The sequence below is a fragment of the Kogia breviceps genome, chromosome 16 (assembly GCF_026419965.1).
Source record: "Kogia breviceps isolate mKogBre1 chromosome 16, mKogBre1 haplotype 1, whole genome shotgun sequence".
NCBI lineage: Eukaryota > Metazoa > Chordata > Mammalia > Artiodactyla > Physeteridae > Kogia > Kogia breviceps.
The window spans coordinates 1754230-1772831 of record NC_081325.1 but is presented as its reverse complement, the minus strand read 5'-3'; the positions used below and the strand labels follow the sequence as shown (position 1 = coordinate 1772831).

Here is an 18602-nt window from a genome sequence, read left to right as displayed (position 1 = left end):
TGCCTTCGGTTACTCGTGGGTCCCTGGTCCCGTGTTCTTCGCCAGCTGACCCCATCCGTCTCTTTCTGTTTCACTTGCCGTCTTAGCTTAGAGCTGTACTACCTCACGGCAGTGTCATGCGCCGGCTCCCGAGCGCTGTCTGCCTCCTCTTTCTCCTCACTTCTGGATGGCATGAGGTGAGGCTCTAGCCTGAACCCCATTCCTTTTCCTGAGAAACCCAGTGTTACAGACATGGGATTCGCTAAGCCTTCCCTTTTCTGCTGTCTGTGATAGGCTGGCAGTTCTGTTTTGTTGATGTGTCTTGTCTCTTCTCTTGCATTGTTTCAGTTCTAGTAATGCTTTCCCCCCCCTCCCCCCGAGAGGCTTTGAAGCAGCAGATAGCAGATTTGCAGGAAGATTCGAAAAGAAAGGAAGCAAAATGGTCCAGTACACATGGCCGTCTTAGAAGCCAGATAGACATGTTGGTCAAAGAGAACACAGACCTCCGGGAGGAAATAAAAGTGATGGAAAGATTCCGACTAGATGCCTGGAAGAAAGCCGAAGCCACTGAGAACAGCACCAGGACGGGTCCGCGTGTGACGGCCTCGAGGAGAGACGGGTCCATGGTAGGTCTTGTCACGCTGGGGAGATGCTAAGTACCTGAGCAGTCAGGTGCGTAGAAGCAAAGTAGAAGGGTGGGTGCCGGGGCCGGGGGAGGGGAGGATGAGAAGCTGTTGTTCAGTGAGGGCGGTTTCAGTTTTGCAGGGTGAAGAGTTCGGGAGGCGGTGGTGGCGACGGCTGCGCAGTGGTGTGAATGTACTTCACGCCACTAACGTGTACACGTTACCATGGTTACGATGGTGCTTTTGTGTTATGTGTATTTTACCACAGTTAAATACTTCTTTTGTGCATCGCTATACACATAGTTTTCAAATTCATTTTTATAGTTCTTATAAAGGAATAACACAATAGGCAGGTAATCTCAGTTAAAAACAGGGTAAGTAAAATTTTTGCAGTTTTTTTTTTTTTTTTTTGCATGTGATCCCTTTAAATCAAGTATTTGTTTTTTTATTCATCCGCATTCACAACTGTGATGTGCCGGTCACGGCTTTGAGGCACTGGAGATCAAGCAATGAATGAAACAGACAAACGTCCTTGTCCCCTTGGAGCCTGGGTGCCGGCCGTGGGAGAAGGATGAGTGGAGCGTATGGTGTGGGACGTAGCGGCGAGAGCTCGGGGCGGGGAGGGGAAGGCCAGGAGGCGGATCACTGCTGAGCGGAGGGTGTTGCGGTTTTTCCCGGACGGCTGGGGAGGCCCCCCTGAGACAGCGACGCTGCAATAACGGCGCGAGAGGGCGCAGTGAGCAGGCTGAGGCGGGGCCAGGAGCCCCGAGGCTGGGGGAGCAGGGGGAGCGGGGTCCGGGGCCAGCGGCGGCTCCAGGGCGCTGGTGCCGCTTCCGTGAGGCCCTACTGACTGCCTGTGGGCATCGCCTTTTCCCTCCGAGGCAGACGGGGAGCCCGAGCAGGGCTGGGCTGGAAGGGGTGGCCGCCGCCTCTGTTTTGGTGAGCCCACCCCCCCTGCTGTAGACGTACCGGTGGCCTGAAGTGGGCGTTTGGGCGCCATCAGGACACCAGTTGGGGGGTTGCTGCAGGTGGACCGGGTTTATTGATGAACTGGGGATGGGGTGTGACGGCGGGAGAGGGGGCGGGAACGGCTTCCAAGTTGAGTGTGGTTGTTTTGGCCCTTTACCTTGAGTCCCCACAAGAAGAGAGCACGCTTTTCCTGGGGGTGTGGGTGTCGGTTAGGAGCTCAGGTTAGATCAGGTGAGCTCGAAATGCCTACTAGACATCGGGTGGGCATCAGGCGGGGCTGTGCGCGTATCCAGAGAAGCTCAGGTCAGAGCGAGAACTTTGGGGCCCTCGTAACATGTGGGAGAGATTGCTCGGGCTGAAGGCGTGGACGGGGAAGGGTCCCGGGTCCTGGCCAGGTTGTGGGAAGATGGCGGGGAGGAGAATGAACCCGAGTCCGAAGTAAAGGAGGCCAGTGTGGTGTCTGTCCTGAGGGCCAAGTAAAGCAGCAGAGAGGCTGGTGCCCCAGAGGCTGCTGCCGAGTAAAACGGGGGACTGAAGATGGGTCCTCGGATATGCCGGATAAAAGCCTGACAGGGTAAGAGAGCGAGAGGTTTCAGGCAGAGTATAAAGCTTTGTGGAGAGGTTTTGCAGTAACAGTAAGGAAATGGGGCAGTAGCTGTAGGGGAAGTAGTTTTTTTTTTTTTAAAGATGGGAAAATCAGCACATGCTTATGTATTGGTACGATTGATTCAATAGGAAAATACGGATGCGGGAGAGAGTGTGCGGGTTGCCAAGGCTGCGAGCACGAAGGAGAGGAGACCGGGTTTAGGGGGAGTGGAGGCGCCCACCCGGCTGGGAGCTCGACGTCCGTGCCTGGTGACGGGGCCTCAGCCATGGACCTGGGGCTGGACGCGTGGGGTCCGTTGGTGGGACGTTCCCCCCTAACCCTCCAGCTTCCCTCGGGCATCTGCTGAGAGTGAGGATGGAGGACACTCTGGGAGGCTGGAGGGGGCGGATTGGGGTCCACGAGAGTGGAAAGCAAAGGGCAAAGTGTGGTCTGACTCCTGGGCTGCACTAGGGGCCCCCGTAGGTTAGAGATTGTATGTTTCAAGTGGGAATTGTTTGCGTTATTTTTTCTCACGCAGCTTTTTGTGTGCGGGGTGGTGGAGAGTAATATTGATATTTTAGCAGAGCTGCGCTCATCCAGGTGCATCCCACAGAGTGAGGGGGGCTCGAAGCTGACAGTATGTAAATACGGCAGGACTGCCTGCGGTGAACCATGAATTCAGGCTTCTCAAGGAGGGCATGGGTTTGGGGGGACACAGGAAACATGGAGCTCAGTGAATTGCGGGACCCTGTAGGCTGTGAGCGTTGTTGGAGTGAGGGTCTCAGAGGGATGGGCTGGAAGGACAGGACACGGTAGTCAGAAGATGGACTTCTGCCCCCCAGACATTTCATTATGAAAGCTGCCCAAATAGAGGAAGTCGAAAGAATCGTATGATGAACACCTGAACGCTCCCCTAGATCCAGCCATTGTTCACGTTTTGCCACATTGCTGTGTCGGTGTTTTGCGGAACCATTTGAAGGTAATTGCAGAAATTGTGGCACCTCGCCCCTAAATACGTTGGCACTTTATTAAACGGCCTTTTGGAGAATTTTAACTTATTTTGTAGACTGTCCCACATTCTGGATTTGAATGCTCACCAGTTCTTAGTCATTGCAGATACTGACAATGACTGGTTCTAGACTTTGTCCATTGGAGTGCGTGGCCGGGGGGGAGAGGACAGGTCTAGAGATGGCAGCTAAGGTGTTGGGGTGGCTTCGCCTGGCACGCGGACATGAGACTTGCTGGGGGCAGGGGTGGTCAGTAGGGAGGAGAGGAGGAGATCTGGTTGGAGGTGGTGGCGGGGAGCAAGGAGGAGCTCTACCTTGACCTCTAAACCTGGGGGCTGTGGAAGGGGCAGTGGTGAGCAGTCTTCTGCTGTCTGACCATGAGTTCCTGTCCTCTCCTCTGGCCGCTCTGGTAACAGTCACAAAAAACTGTTTGGTTCTACATCGTCTGTTATGCCTTCACTTGAGGAATGCGTGTGTTTCCAGCGGCGGCGTGTGCCTGCGTGTGTGGTTCACTCCTAGTAGCAGCTCGTTCACTCTGGCCTGTAGCAATAAACGAAAACAGCATAAATGAACACACTTAAAAACATTCCATTTCAAACCGAGTTCTGTTACTTTCATTCCTTGTACTAATGTGTAAACTAATACTAATTTTATATTCAAAATTTTCTCATACTATAGAAGTCATCAGTTCGATTTCAAAAGAGTCAAGTTTCTTCAGGAACCCAGGTAGAAAAGTACAAAAAAAACTGTTTGCCAACACAAGGTAAGATAGTTTCATTATCTTTTTATAAAATATTTCAGGAATTTAAAGAGTGGAGAATTTACACCCAACTTAAGAAATAAAACATTGTAAATATAATTGAAGCCCCTGTGTATCCTACTCCCAGTTAATGTGCACCCTGACAGTATTCCCTTATTTTTCATTCTTTTACTACATTGTGTCCATAAGTCAATATAGTATCGTTTCGTAGTCCATCCCTCTGCGGTTTGCTGCTTTCTCAGTATCTTGAGCTTGAAACCCGTCAAATTTGGGACTGTTTATAATATCCATTGGCATATAAGAAGAAAATATTAGAACTTCAGTGTATTTTTAATATCACTTCGTTGTTGGTGTCTGTGTGTACGCACAAGCGTGCTTATTTTATAATGTATGAAGGTGTACATGATTTGTGTGTTGGACATGATCTGAAAAGTTTAGACCATAGCCATTAGGTCTAGATTATAATTAAATACCCAGTTGTTTTTTTCTCAAGCCAAATTATATGTGTATTCCTGGATGCTTCTATTGTCTGTACCCCATTCCTACCCTCTAACTAAAGTCCTGGTGATTATCTCCAAAATACCTTTGGGTCCATCTGTTAGGTTAGTTGAGCACTTTTCTCCAGATTGTACACTTTCAGAGAACAGATACTTTGTCTTTCTTGGTCATTAGGACTTAAGTATTTGAATTTATACAGTGAAGAACTCCTAGGAATTAGTAAAGGAAAGTACTAAGACTTCCTTAAATAATGGGTAAAGGACAGCAGTTCACAAAAGAAGAGTGAACTAAGGAGATGTTTGACCATAGTATTGAGTAAACTTAAAACTTTCAATTAAATAATAAAACTAACTGTGGTAATTGTATTCTAACAGGCAATCCATCTCGAAGATCCAAGTCTGTGTCTCGTGATTTAGGCAATTCGGATAAGGGACAAGTAAATCTCTTTATGTTTTTATATATTAAAACATATTATTCAGGCTTAAAGTTGACTGGTTAACTGGCTTAAGTTTCTAAACCATTTATAAAGGAAGCTTTTTACTTAACATTGTAAATGTTTTCTATACAACACCAAATACTAGTCATACTAGAATCCTGTAATAGTGGCGTCTGGCTTTTGGACTAAGTGTAAGTTTTAGCTACTTGAGATTTTTATTACATGTAATGTAGAGCAGACCAAGAGCCTCTTGTCCTTACAGATAGCCTCACCCAGGGAGCCACCTGAACCAGTGAGCTCTCCAGATCCTGAATGTAAAGAAGAGGATGAAAAAGAAGAGATTCAGGGAGAAATCAGCCATCCTGATGGAAAGGTGAAACTTTTTTAAAATTTTAAACCAATGAATACTATAAAAAATGAACATGGGTTAAAATAGAGTTGAAACCCTTAGATTCTGAAATAAACGATCTTCAAGACTTGATGGGGCTGAAGACCTTAGTAGCTTGGCACACGACTCGGTTTGAACCTTGGGAGCCTATGAAAATACTAATGGACAGCGTGCGTTTAGTTGCCATTTCTCATTTAGAGATGACGCAACAAAAGGCGGAATACAATCCAGTTGCTTAAACTTCTTGTTCTTCCTCCGGACACAGCTAAGAAGCCTTGGTAAATCCCTGGTGCTTTTAAAAACCTCAGTTCTCGGCCCTGCCCTTCCTGCAGGCTTCCTTAAATATGTCCTGAATCAGCTGCTCTCCACCCCCAGCCTGACAGTTTTATTCTTGTGCTTGGGAAAGGTTTTGAGTGGGAAAACAGCCTGGCTGGGTGTTCCAGCTAAAGAGTGAAGGACGACAGGAGGAACATAAACAGGGTGACTGAGGAGGTGATGAGGGAATTTTTCTTTGGGTTTACAGAACATGTACTTCTCCAAGTCCTCTAATCTGATCCACTTGAATAGAAATCAGAAGGCCAAAGTTCACTGCAAATCTTGAGGAATGAGTGAAGGACAAAGACCAGCAGTCCGAAGGAAGCTGTTAGACTCTTCCCGGACAAACTCTCCTTTAGGACAACAAATTGTGGACGAGGGCAGGTTTTCCTTTTTAGAAGAGTCGCAGCTAACGCACGGAAGAGGAATTAGAGAATCACCAGTTTACAATTTCCGATGACAGGAAGGGGCTAGGCAGTCATCAGGGGCTCCTGAAACCTTAGACGGAAGGCTGACGGATCTCGTGATGCCAGCAGTCAGCGCTGAGGTCACGAGGCAGCGCTTACTTACTGGCTTTCTGCGTGTGCTGCCCGCCATACACAGCCCACTGCCGCAGCTAACAAGTACCCATCAGAGTAATTCAGCGGGAAGGTAATCACGCCTCGAGAGCTAACTAGTGGGTTTTTTAAGGAAAAACAGTGATATTGGAACATCTTTAATGACACCATAATGGAAAAGCAGTCAGCCAAATCCAGAGCGTGGGAAATGTCACATATTCAGTGACCCACTTCCTTCAGCAGTTGGCATTAAAAAAGGGGGAAAGGAAGGGACCATTAGAAACTGAGGGTAGAGACATATCAAGTGTGTGTGGATCTTGTTTTGACCGTGATTCAAGTAAACAAACTGTAAAAGGCCTTCTTTGTGTGAATTTATGGAAAATATTAGGGATGATAAGTTTGGTTATTTTAAAAATCCTTCCATTAGAGATATCTGTTGAAATGTTTACTGGAGAAGTGATGTCTGCAGTTTGCTTGAAAAAATACTACTAAAAAAGTTTGTTTTGGGGGAATAGGTGACCTAAGAACAGTGATGTGTAGACAGGTGAAGTTGATTATTATTAGCTTATTAACTTTTCTCTCTCTGAGAAATGTTTTAATTTTTATTATGAAAAATTTCAAAGTAGGCAGTTACAAGAATTAGGGTTATTTTTGTCGTGTGGTCTCAGGAAGTTTTACATATTGATAGTCCTGGTTTTTTTTTGTAGATAGAAAAGGTTTATAAGAATGGGTGCCATGTTATACTGTTTCCAAATGGAACCCGAAAAGAAGCGAGTGCCGATGGAAGGACGGTCACTGTCACTTTCTTCAACGGTGATGTCAAGCAGGTCATGCCGGATGGGCGAGTGGTAGGTTTCCACGGGCGTGTTTTGTCCGTAGCGTAAACACCTCTGAAGAGGAGGCGGTGCTGACTCTGTGTCTTTGCAGATCTACTACTACGCAGCCACACACACCACCCACACCACGTACCCAGAAGGACTGGAAGTCTTACATTTCTCAAGCGGACAGATAGGTGAAAACCTGCTGTGCCCTCTCAGTTATTATGTTCTTCCTTTCCTTTAAAAAGAAAATATTTATGGTAACCCCTTTTTCTACAGAAAAACATTTCCCAGATGGAAGAAAAGAAATCACGTTTCCCGATCAGACTATCAAAAACTTGTTTGCTGATGGACAAGAAGAAAGCATTTTCCCAGATGGTACAATTGTCAGAGGGCAACGGTACGTTACCTGTTTTGTTTCTAGATTTTCTAGTTTTCAACTTTTATTACCAGTTGAATTTTAAAAATCTTAAAACATTTGTGGAAGTCATTCAACATTTCACTGAGTTCAGAATTTGAGAGAGCAGGTGAGACATGTTTTCAGCATTCTGGAGTTTAGGATGAATTTGAGATAAATGGAGTGTAAGGTCTAGTTAGTCGTGTCTGAACAGCACTTTGCGAAAGGAGAATGGCCAAGTATTTGTTTAGAAATCAGTCTGGTGAAATTTGAAAACAGTGAGTGAGACACAAAGAAAGAAGGAAAGCTGCCCTGTCAATTTTTAACAATAACCAGACTCTGTGTTTTGGTTATCTGGGTCTCCCTGTCCCAGCCTAAGCACTTTACTCCTCTGGCCACCCTAAGCCAATCCCTTAAAATCAACAATTTCTTTTATCCTTCTGAGTGTTTTGAACTTATAAGTCAACTTCTTCAGTCCACAGTGAAGAGCATCTTATACGCACTAAAGCACCATTTTAATTGAAACCCTGGTGGAGTTTTGTCAAATCGAGAGTCCTGTTTCTCCTGGAGTGTAACAGTTTAAATACCCATTAACTTGAATTCTATGATATAGACTTGGCAATAATGTAGGAACTTCTCATGGTCATGATTGTGTTTTTCCCTTAATGTGGTCTGAAACTTTATCTGGTGCTCAACTAAAGATTTTCCTCAAACTTTACTTCTTCTGTGTACAGTATACTTTGATTTCTGAAACTTTTCAAAAAATTGACTCATATGATTGAAATTTTCTGTAGTAGAAAGAAAATAATATGAAAAGGTCCCCATACCCGTCTATCCATCCTCAAGTATTAAACTCATGGCAAGTCTTTTTTCATCTACTCAAGCACATCCCATGTATTAATTCATTCAGGATTATCATGTTTTAATTGAGGTATAACTGACATATAACATTAGTTTCAGGTGTGCAACAAAGATTTGATATTTGTATATATTGCAAGATGATCACAGAAGTCTAGTTAACATCCATCATTACACATACTTACACATTTTTCTTGTGATGAAAACTTTTATTCTCTTAGCAGCTTTCAAATATGCAATTCATTCAGGATTATTTTGCCGTTTTTCACTTACAGCAGTGGTTCTCAAACTGCAGTGGTTCTCAAACTTCAGGGTGCACCAGAATCACCTGGAGGGACTGTTTAAGAGCAGGTGGCTGGGCCCCAGCCAAATAATTTGCGTTTCTAATGAGCCCTCGGGTGATGCTGACACCCTAGGGCCACACTTGATAGGGCACTGGCTCTCTAACACTTGTATGTGGCACAGAGCCATTGTGTTCATATAAAATTTGAGAAATAACCAAAACAGAAAAAAAATCACTCTGTGCTGAGAAGTTGAGTCCCAATTATACCTGTATAAGGACCAGGGATGCTCTAGGAGAAGGAATAACGGCCAGAGTTCTCCTGCTGTATATATACTTCATGTTTTTAAAGAAATGAAATTCTACCTTAAATTTACAGAGATGGCAACAGAATCATAGAGTTTAATAATGGCCAAAGAGAACTACATACGGCCCAGTTCAAGAGACGGGAGTATCCAGATGGCACTGTTAAAACTGTGTATACAAACGGTCTTCAAGAAACCAAATATTCATCTGGTCGAGTAAGAGTTAAGGACAAGGATGGAAATGTCCTAATGGACACAAAATTGTCATGAGCCTTGCGTATGGCTGATCATGAAATAACACTAACTGACTTGATTTTCTTCTTTAAAATGTAAAAAATGTACATTTCTTGTGCATTCTGTGGTTTAATTTATATATACTGTGTGTGTATATATATATAAAAATGGAAAAGATTGTTTGGAATATAAAATAAAACTTGATGCCTTTTTTCATAATGTTTCAAATGCACAGGGACAGCTGTCGTTTTTAGTTCACCTACCTTCTACGGTTCTAACCAGTATAGACTTCTAACAAGTGGATGCTTTCATTGGTTGGAGATGGTTATGAGAGCCAAGAAAGTACAAGAAACACAGTATCACAGATTTTCCCACTGCCTACCAGTCCTATGAAGGTCTTGCTCAGAAAGTTTACTGAAGAAGTAAGACGATTTCTCCAGTCAAAATATTACTGTGCTCAATTAGTACTAACATTAAAGCATTATCTACCACAGAGGTCACAGAATTGGAAGTTAAAAGAGTGACTGAATACAAACAGTAAAACAGGCAGAAGAGTTCATTCTATGAGTGCAGATAAATCTCATAGGAGAAAGCAGTTGTAATGAGGGTGACAGCTGAGAAAGGTGGGGTGTGAAAAGTAAACTGATTGATAGACCACCGGTGCCCTGACCTTATTACCTGTAAGATGGGGCTGACAGCAGCAAGATGTCCTTGAAGCTGGGGGGTGTGGGGGGTGGCGGGCAAGTCACCTGCAAGTACATTTACATAGTAAGTTTGCTCTAGTCACTTACTGCAGTCTGACAGTAGTGCTGGCAGTAACTCAGTTTTTTTTTTTAAAAAGCCACATGTATTTATTAATTCCAGGTGATTTAAAACTGAATAAAAAAGTTTAAAACTTTTCAAAGAATATATATATATATATATATATATATATATATATATATATATATATAAAAACCTCAGGAATAGAGAAAGATTTTTAAATTTTATTTTTTTAATTATTTATTTTTTTGGCTGTGCCGCACCTCTTGGGGGATCTCAGTTCCCAGACCAGGGACTGAACCCAGGCCACAGCAGTGAAAGTGCCAAATCCTAACCCCTAGACCATCAGGGAGCTTCCCTAGACAAAGTTTTTAAATGAGACACAGCACAAACCTTAAAAGGTTGATGAGTCAAAAGTTTGTCCAAAGATACAACAAAAGAGAGAAAAGTCACGGCCTAGGAAAAGAAACACGTATCTGACAAAGGATTAGTAACCAGAATATATAAAGAATCCCTATTAGTTAAAATAGGTAATTACAAACAAAGGATATTAATAAGCAATAAACTGACTAAAACCAGTAAATGCATATTCCAACAATGAGGTACTTTTTAACATTAGTGTCATAAACTGGCAAACAGTGGTCTGGCCACACCACATGTTGGCCAGGAACTTGGACTACTGATGGTAGAATTAGCTGGTAAAATCACTTTTTTGGAAAGCAATTGCCTCATGACCTAGTACTAAATTCCACTAAAGTATGTTTACTAGAAAACCCCTCACAGGTGCGTAAGGGGTTGTACAGTAGAGTACCTCTAATTGAGAAAAAACTGGTAACAACCTAAATATCTAACAACAGAATAAGTTACATGCACAGATGGATGTAAGAGTGAAAGTGAGTAAAATAGATAGTGGAAATAAAGTAGGGGAAAAAGGTAATTGTGTGATACTGCACACACTTAAAAATATACAGAGCAACACTATGCCTTATTTCTAGATGCATGCATATACAGTACAATTATAAAGAGCTATATAAGAATGATAAACACCAACTTCACAGCATTCACCTCCTCTGTAAGAAACAGAATGACTGGGGAAGGGTGGAACAGGGGCCTACAACTGTGCTGATGATGTCTTATTTCTTCAGCTGAATGTACATTAGTTATAAAATGAACTAAATGTTTTTTCTGACGTGCCTAAAATATTTCATTTAGAAATTACAGTAAAATAAATACTTGAAAGCAAATATTTATTAACTTTTTTTGAACAGTTCTACATGTAAAGAAAAGAAAGAAAAGGCCAGCACTACTGCAGAACAAGTCAAGAAAAATAAGCCTGAAACGGTCTACATGTAACAGAAAAAACTTTCTTCTGGGCTGCTATAGCATGCTCTGTACTGTAAACCTGAAAAACAAAGGGTGTGTTATTTTAAACCTTTGCTTAAGGTTCAAATACAGTTAACTGAATCACGATACATTTATGTGAATGGATAATGAGTGAGCTGTTTACCGGAGGACTTCAGTAACCTTGTTATCGGGGCACTGACTGTCCAGCAGTGCCGCATGTGTAGCGTAGCGTTCTGTGCTTAAAGCATTTACAGTGCCCGCTTCCTGCTGCTCTCCTCCTTGCCCCCATAACCTGGCACCATGAATGGTCAGGACAGCCGTCCCAAGCGTTTTTATAGCTGTGGAACCTCTGTTACTGGTACTCAATAGGTAAGAAGGGCCTATGAAGGAGAGATCTACAAATTCCTTTGACAAATCAAGGAAAGGCCAAAGGTGCTTTTCAGGGCAATTTAGTATGAATCTCTGCTACATCAGTCACGTGCCGTATGCTGACTATACGGGTGAACAGGAAGTCGTGGTACTTACATCACTCATCTTGGTCTGCAAGCCCCATTTCTACTAATGACATGTGAACTGGATACCATTCATCTTCATATAATGTCACTGTTTGTTCTGGTACCTGAGCCTAAAATTAAAAGATACATGTCAAGAAAACACCATCATGTCTTTGCTGCCTGGCAGGAGGGACAAGGCATTCTCTAAGTTTATAATTTATATGCTGTTACTTTCAAAAGGTATCTTGATGGTTTCTTGCTAAGTCCCATTCTTTCCATCTTTTACTTTATTTAAAATATAACTCTCCCCAAAGTTTTCCTAGATTGAGCCAGTGGGCTTTAATACTGCCATCCCTGTTAAAATTCATTTACATTCTACACATAAAGCATACCTTTATGCATACAGTCACCAAATTTTGAGTGTGACTCATAGAGGTGGATACACATGTATTTATAAGAACATCTGTTATTTTCACTGGCTTCTCGAGAGAAACCCTGCATAAGCTATTTCCACCACTGCACACACAGGAACATGGTATGTACAGAGGTTTTCGAAAAGCACCTTCTAGTAACAGCGCTGCTTCATTAAGAGCTCATTCTGGTCACAGCCAGTGTATCAGAAATCCCCCAAATCTCGGGTCCCCAAATCAGGGCGAGCTGGGCTGAGACGACAGTGGTGAGGACTAGGGTGAACCGAAGAGCACGTTCCCACCTGGAGGGACTGTTGTTGCGCCACTGGGGCCGACTGTCATTTCAGAAGATTGTATAATACTTAGTCAGAAATAAGACTTTCTGTATAATCTTCCAACTTTTCAAACAGCTGCGCACTAAACCAGACATGGTTACAAGCCAGATACGGCCTTTGAGCCACCGCGTTGTGACTAAGCCTCAAGTAGAAAGCATATTTATACCAAGCATGATCTGGATTTTCTTTCTTGGACCTTTTGATGCAGCTTCTACTGCATTAAACAGTTCAAAGGCAGTACAGTTATGATATGAGCACCATTTGAACCGTTCTCTGACTCTGACCAGAATCCCCGTTCTGGTCTTTTCTACTTTTAGGATGCAGCTCAAATGTCACTTTCTCCTGGTCGTACTTGCTGAATATGCACCCGAGTGCCTACTAATAAGCAGGCGCTCAAACACCCTACCCTGATCTCTCCAGACACAACTCATCGCTCCTGCTTCTCTCCCCACACCCACACCCCAAAGATACCTATACCTTTTCTATAGTGTTTATTTCATTCTACTTTGTATTAGTAGTTTACATGTTTTCCTCATTATCAGTTCTTTGATTATAGGATACTCATCTTGAGCATTTTTCATCTTAGTCATTACATCACTGATATTTTGTATCACTGCAGGGCTAATCAGAAGTTTGTAAAATATAAACGACATTTGAACAAGCCTTAAAATTAATCCTATAGTATTTACAACATCAAATGCTTTAAAGCATTTTTGCATCTAGAGCTGCAGAGATAAAAAGCACTTTAGAAAGTTAACAGGGATCCTTGAAATAGCTTTGAAAGTATTTTGGCTAATTAAGAGATATTTACCATGGAAGAAGCATAAAGTTGTTTCCCTTGAAGACGGTCTGTCATAGCCCACAATGCTTCCATGCTCCACTTGGGACAGTACGGTATTCTTGCCTTTCCTACATCTCTTAAGGGAGGTTTAAACCCTGCCAAGAGAACCTTTATGGCTCGGGCTGGATACTGCATAAGATGAAGAGGAATTTGACAAAGTCTGTCACAAAAGAAATCCTTAAATTAAAATGTTAGGAATGTCACAATTAGAGAAAAAGTTAATGGTGTTGGATTTGGCAGTGACTCTTGGATATGACACCAAAAGCACAGGCAACAGAAGAAAACATTTTGATTATATCAAAATTTAAAACTGTGCAAAGGGCACAATCAACAGAGTGAAAAGGCAACATAGAGACTGAGAGAAAATACGCATGAAAACAGACATTTCTCCAAGGAAGAGAGAGAAATGGCCAACAAGCACATGGAAAGGTGCTCGACATCACTAATCATCAGGGAAATGCAAATCAGAGCCACAGTGTGAGTTCACCTCACACGCATCAGGATGGCTACTATTCAAACAAACAAAAACAGAAGATAACAGGTGTCAGTGAGGATACAGAGAAAAACTGGAACCCCTGGACATTCGGTGGGAATGTAAAATGCTACTGTGGGGAAGTGGGGTGGTTCCTCCAAACACTAAGCAGCAGCACATTATCCAGCAACTCCACTTCCGAGTGTACTGAAAGCAAGGTCATGAAGAGATTTGTACACCCGTGTTCACAGCATCATTCACAATAGCCAAGTAGCCACTGATGGGTGGGGTGCATGGATAAATAACCTGTGTTATATACATATGATGGAATATTATCCAGCCTTAAAAAAGAAGAAAATTCTAACATATGCTATGACATGGTTGAACCTTGACATCATGCTAAGTGAAATAAACCAGTTACAAAAAGACATGTGAGATATCTACAATAGTCAAATTCATAGAGATGGAAAGCGGAACGGTGGTTGACGGGCTGGATGAAGAGGGAATGAGGGATCGTTTAATGGGCACAGGGCTAGTTTCAGTTTTCCAAAATGAAGAGAGTTCTGGAGACTGGCTGCACTAACAATGTAAGGAGAGTTAACAATACTTAACTGTGCGTCTAAAAATGGTAAGACTGGTAGATACTATGATGTGTGTACTTTACCACTATTAAAAAAGTATCACAAACAACAATAACAAAACTTGGAAAATAACAGTGTCGGCAAGGATGTGGAGTAAATGCAACTCCTGTGCGTTCAATATAAATAGCATAGCTACTATGGAAAAGTTTGGCATTTCCTGAAAAAGTTAAACAGAATTACCATACGGTCCCGCAATTCCACTGTGAGGTATATAATACCCCCAAACGGCTGAAAGCAGGAACTCAAAACGGCTCTTTGTATGTCAGTGTTCCTAGCAGCATTATTCACAGACCAAGTGTCCATCAGCAGATGAACAGATAAACAAAATGTGGTACATACGTACAACGAACTATTACTCAGTCATAAAAGTAACGAAATTCTGACCCATGCTTCAATTGGATGAACTCTGAAAACATCCTGCTAAGTAAAATAAGCCAGACATAAAAGGACAAATACTTACGATGACACTTGATGAAGAACGTAAAATAAGCAAATTCGTACAGAGAGCAGAAGGGGGGTTACCGGGAGCCGAGGGAAAGGGACTGGAATGTCCCCGAGGGGCACAGTTTGCGTGTGGGGTTCTGGAAACGCCCTGCAGGTGGACAGCAGCAACGGCCGCACGACACCGAAGACTTCATGCCGGTTACGTGTCTACTTAAAAATGGCTACTGTGGTAAATTGTTTCTCTAAGAATTTTTTAACATGGTAAATTTTATGTTATGTATATTTTACCACAATAAAAAATAACTTTTAGATAAAAAATACTCCCAATATATAAGTAGCTTTAAAGTACATTTTTTTTCTTTTAAAAAAAAAGGCAAAATCTTTTCAATTATTATTATTTTTTAAAATAGAAAACTAAGAATCCTAATTCAACTAAGTTTACTTTTTTGTTTTTTAACCTGTTTATTGTCAGCTTTTCAGTTGATCCATAATCAACAAATTGTACCAGGACAGCCAGAGGACTGAATTCTTTAATGGAAACAATCTTTGCTCTGTACCATACGCCATCATCATATTCTGCAAGGCAAGGCATTTCTGAGAAGACAAAAAGGGGAAAATCACATTGCCTTTTATTTTCTTAAAAACTTAAAAAAAAAATACAGTAAAGTACAAAGAAAATATAATCACCAATTACCCATTATTCAGAATTAAACACTCAACAGTCAGCCACACGTTGGCTTGTGTTCTTTTTTCTGTTTATACTTTATAACCCTGCTTTTCCTAATTCCAGCAAAAGGCTGGAAGAAAGACACCTCTCCATTCTCAGAGTCCTAGTCCTTGCCCCACCCAGGGCTTAAACCACCCTTCCTTCCACTGCTCCCACTTCTTATACGCCCCCGACTGTTTTTCCTTTGGGCAGTTGTCTTCTGCAAATGATAGTAAAATGGTTTCTGTTATTCCTACTTTTAATTTCCTTCTCCTCCAATCCAATTCCATTGCTCTGTAGTTAAAAAAATTTCAATGGCATCTTAACTGTCTGCAGTACCAAGTCCTTAGACTGCAATTTACAATCTTCTTAGAATTCTTCACAATATACTCCCAACCCACTTCAACCACATATCCTCAACGTGTTACCTAAATAGATTCCTTATTCAACTCCTTCAATATAGATTCCGTACATATTTAATAAACACTTGGCTATGAATCAACTTGTACATGTGCATACTTAATTGAAGAATAACCACAGAAAAAATGCATACATGTATGTAGAGCTCCATGAATTATCGCATTACTCACGGGCTGTCTGTGCAACCTCCCCTGAGAGGAGAGCACAGTGAGGAGGGAACTGTTTCTTCCCCCAAAAAAGTGACGGTGAGTTTATTTTTTCACTCATCCAGCAAATACTTCTGAGCACCTACTTGTGCCAGGTGCCCTCCTTAAGTGCTGACGCCGCCGCTGCGGCACAGAGTCCCTGCTGTGGCGCTGCCTTGAAGGCCGGGAGGAGGGGCGGAGGGGGAAGAGCTGCGACCCGGGGACAGCTGAGCAGAGGCCCCGCTGCACATCCCCGAACTTTCCAGGCAGAGGGAACAGCAAGTGGTGGTTATCAGCCAAACACGGGTCACTGGTGATTAGCACATCTCATCAAGTAAAATCAGACAGGACGCCAGGCTGATGTTTTCCTTTGCTTAAGTATCCTCTGATATGAGCACAATACCAAGGATGAATACATCCCTATACGACACATGCTGCTAAAATGTGTAGACACCACTCCTGGCATTCAGGAACCGTCAACACCAGTCACTAGCTGCATTTTCCTCATCGGAGAATGCCATGTATTTAATAAAGACAGGGAAGCGGAAAGGGAAGCAAGCAGGATTTCACCCATGCGGGCAGGACTCAGCACAATCCGAGTTCTGCTGCCCCACACCACAGGCAGCAGCTTAGGTGGCTTGTCATTAAAATAAGTGCCGTCAGGTCCAAGTAACAACTCACCATCTGAGCTACTGGCAAAACTGCGAGCTCAGAAAAGCCACCTTCGTGCAGTCAATGTTACCGTGCAGCCTGAGCTTTGAAAAACGAAAGCGCCCCAAGGCCAGAGACCGTGCATATCAAGCGAGGGTGATAAAAATACCAGTTAACCTTAGAAACAACCCAGTGTCATCGGCACCGCAACAGCACAGCGGCGTCATCAGGAATCCCATTTTACTGTGAAAGGGAAGTACCCGCTCTGAAGTCCGTCAGAGGAGGGACTGTCTCCACGCCCTCATTGAACCTCCCCAGCGCTCCCTCAAGGCTCTCAGGCGCAGCTTCCCAGCTGACTCCACTGGCAACCGTGTCATCGTGCTGCTTAACCAGATTACGGTCTTCTGCGGAGTCAAGGCAAATATACACCTGAGTGGGGGGAAGGGAAGGGAAAAAGTTCAAATTCTGTCATTTTTAGTATTCATGATGTGGACAGAACTACTGCAAGCCCGTCCCCAGCAGCGGCCTCACAGCCCTCACAGAGTCAGGTCCCCACAGCAAACCAGACTTGCTCTTTGCGACCGGAAAGCACGACGGCGGCGGCGGTCTGTGACCACTGAGCCCGGGTTGTCAAAGGCGTGGCGCCAGGGAAGCGTGCACACGCGCGCCAGCAGGCCCAGGCCCAGGCCCGGCGAGGCCCGCGGGGCCGGGGCCCGGCACTTGGGCTCTGGAAGTGGATCGTGCACACGCCACACACACACCCCGGATGCGACCCGAGATCCTGGATTCCTGACTGTCACGTGTGTTGTTTATTGCTGCTCAATTTGGGCTGATTTGTGTGGCGACTAATAACTAATTAAAAATCATAAAAACCAAGAATAGTTTGCACTACTATGTTCTCTGATGAAATTATGGAGCAAATTCTTGTCTGTGAAAAGAATCGCTTACTGTGTAAAAATGGCTGAGGCACTGCCTGAGCACTTAATTTGTCATTTCTTTCTCTCTTGTTAGCCAAGCATATATAATGGAATTTTCTTTAGTGTACTTACTCATTCAGTCAATATTTACTGAGTGCCTACTATATATCAGGCAGTATCCTAGGTTCTAGGGACACACCTCTGCCCCAAACAGACAAAAATCCCTGTCTTCCTGGAACTACAGCCTAGCGGGAAGCAGCAGACAAAGCAATCGGGAAGCGGCGCGGTGAGCTGTCCCGAGGCGGTGAGCGGTATGGAAAACAGCGACTAAAGGGCACCTCAGTCCGACGCAGGGAGAGGACGGGAATGAGACGGTTAGTAAGATTTCACAGGTGGAAATAAGTTCCAACTTAACAATCTAAATATTTGATTGAAAAAGCTACACAATACTGGGAAAACCCAACAGTGATTAAGGAACACCTGCCTCATTAAGTACAAACAAGTGTCTGCAGAGGACATTATAGGGCAGGCAACCGAGCGGCCCCCAGCTGTCAGCTGTGAAAATCAGGAAGGTGGAAATGTGGAGAATCAACCCTAGAGTTAAAGACCGAGGCTGCCTGTCATGTTTTCAAGCACCAGCATTACTGCAATCACGTACTTCGCTGGGTGAGACAACGTGCTTAACTTGAACAGCGTAGAGCTCTCCAGGGGGAGGAAGAGGTGAAGGCAAATACGGCGGTAAAAGAGGAGTCTCTGTTTCAGGCAAAAGCAACTCCTAAAACACCAAAAACAAATTCCAATTTCAGAGTGACTATTACAGAAACCCACCACATTATTAAAGCTTATTACAGTGCCAACTTAACTTGCATTTAGCAAAAATCTAGCTGAGACACTGAAAATAACAACATAACTTTGTTGTAGTGGGACCAAAATGTGATAAATAATCAAAAGATCTTTAGCAATCTTTCGT

At 43.3% G+C, this 18602-nt stretch overlaps 2 protein-coding genes across 7 annotated transcripts in view; one reads left to right on the top strand and one right to left on the bottom strand.

Annotated features, from left to right (window-relative positions):
* Positions 1-9234, top strand: part of CENPJ (centromere protein J) — a 45531-nt gene extending 36297 nt beyond the window's left edge. For 2 of the 6 annotated variants that reach the window (XM_059041454.2, XM_059041453.2), the window contains exons 10-17: positions 363-605; positions 3843-3927; positions 4797-4858; positions 5121-5231; positions 6826-6966; positions 7046-7130; positions 7216-7336; positions 8851-9234. In XM_059041454.2, coding sequence (XP_058897437.1) covers positions 363-605; positions 3843-3927; positions 4797-4858; positions 5121-5231; positions 6826-6966; positions 7046-7130; positions 7216-7336; positions 8851-9046 — 1044 coding nt within the window. In that variant the 3' untranslated portion in view covers positions 9047-9234. Of the gene's footprint in view, positions 1-327; positions 606-736; positions 833-3842; positions 3928-4796; positions 4859-5120; positions 5232-6825; positions 6967-7045; positions 7131-7215; positions 7337-8850 lie in introns of those variants that run through there. The other 4 variants (XM_067016277.1, XM_067016278.1, XM_067016279.1 and 1 more) reach the window with 3 other exon arrangements.
* Positions 3379-18602, bottom strand: part of RNF17 (ring finger protein 17) — a 118980-nt gene continuing 103756 nt past the window's right edge. The window contains exons 33-39 of the mRNA XM_067016276.1: positions 18291-18407; positions 16976-17144; positions 15212-15347; positions 13167-13356; positions 11642-11741; positions 9689-9759; positions 3379-3704 (exon numbers count right to left, since the gene is read on the bottom strand). Of these exons, the coding sequence (XP_066872377.1) occupies positions 11643-11741; positions 13167-13356; positions 15212-15347; positions 16976-17144; positions 18291-18407 (711 nt within the window). The 3' untranslated portion in view covers positions 3379-3704; positions 9689-9759; position 11642. The remainder of the gene's footprint in view (positions 3705-9688; positions 9760-11641; positions 11742-13166; positions 13357-15211; positions 15348-16975; positions 17145-18290; positions 18408-18602) is intronic.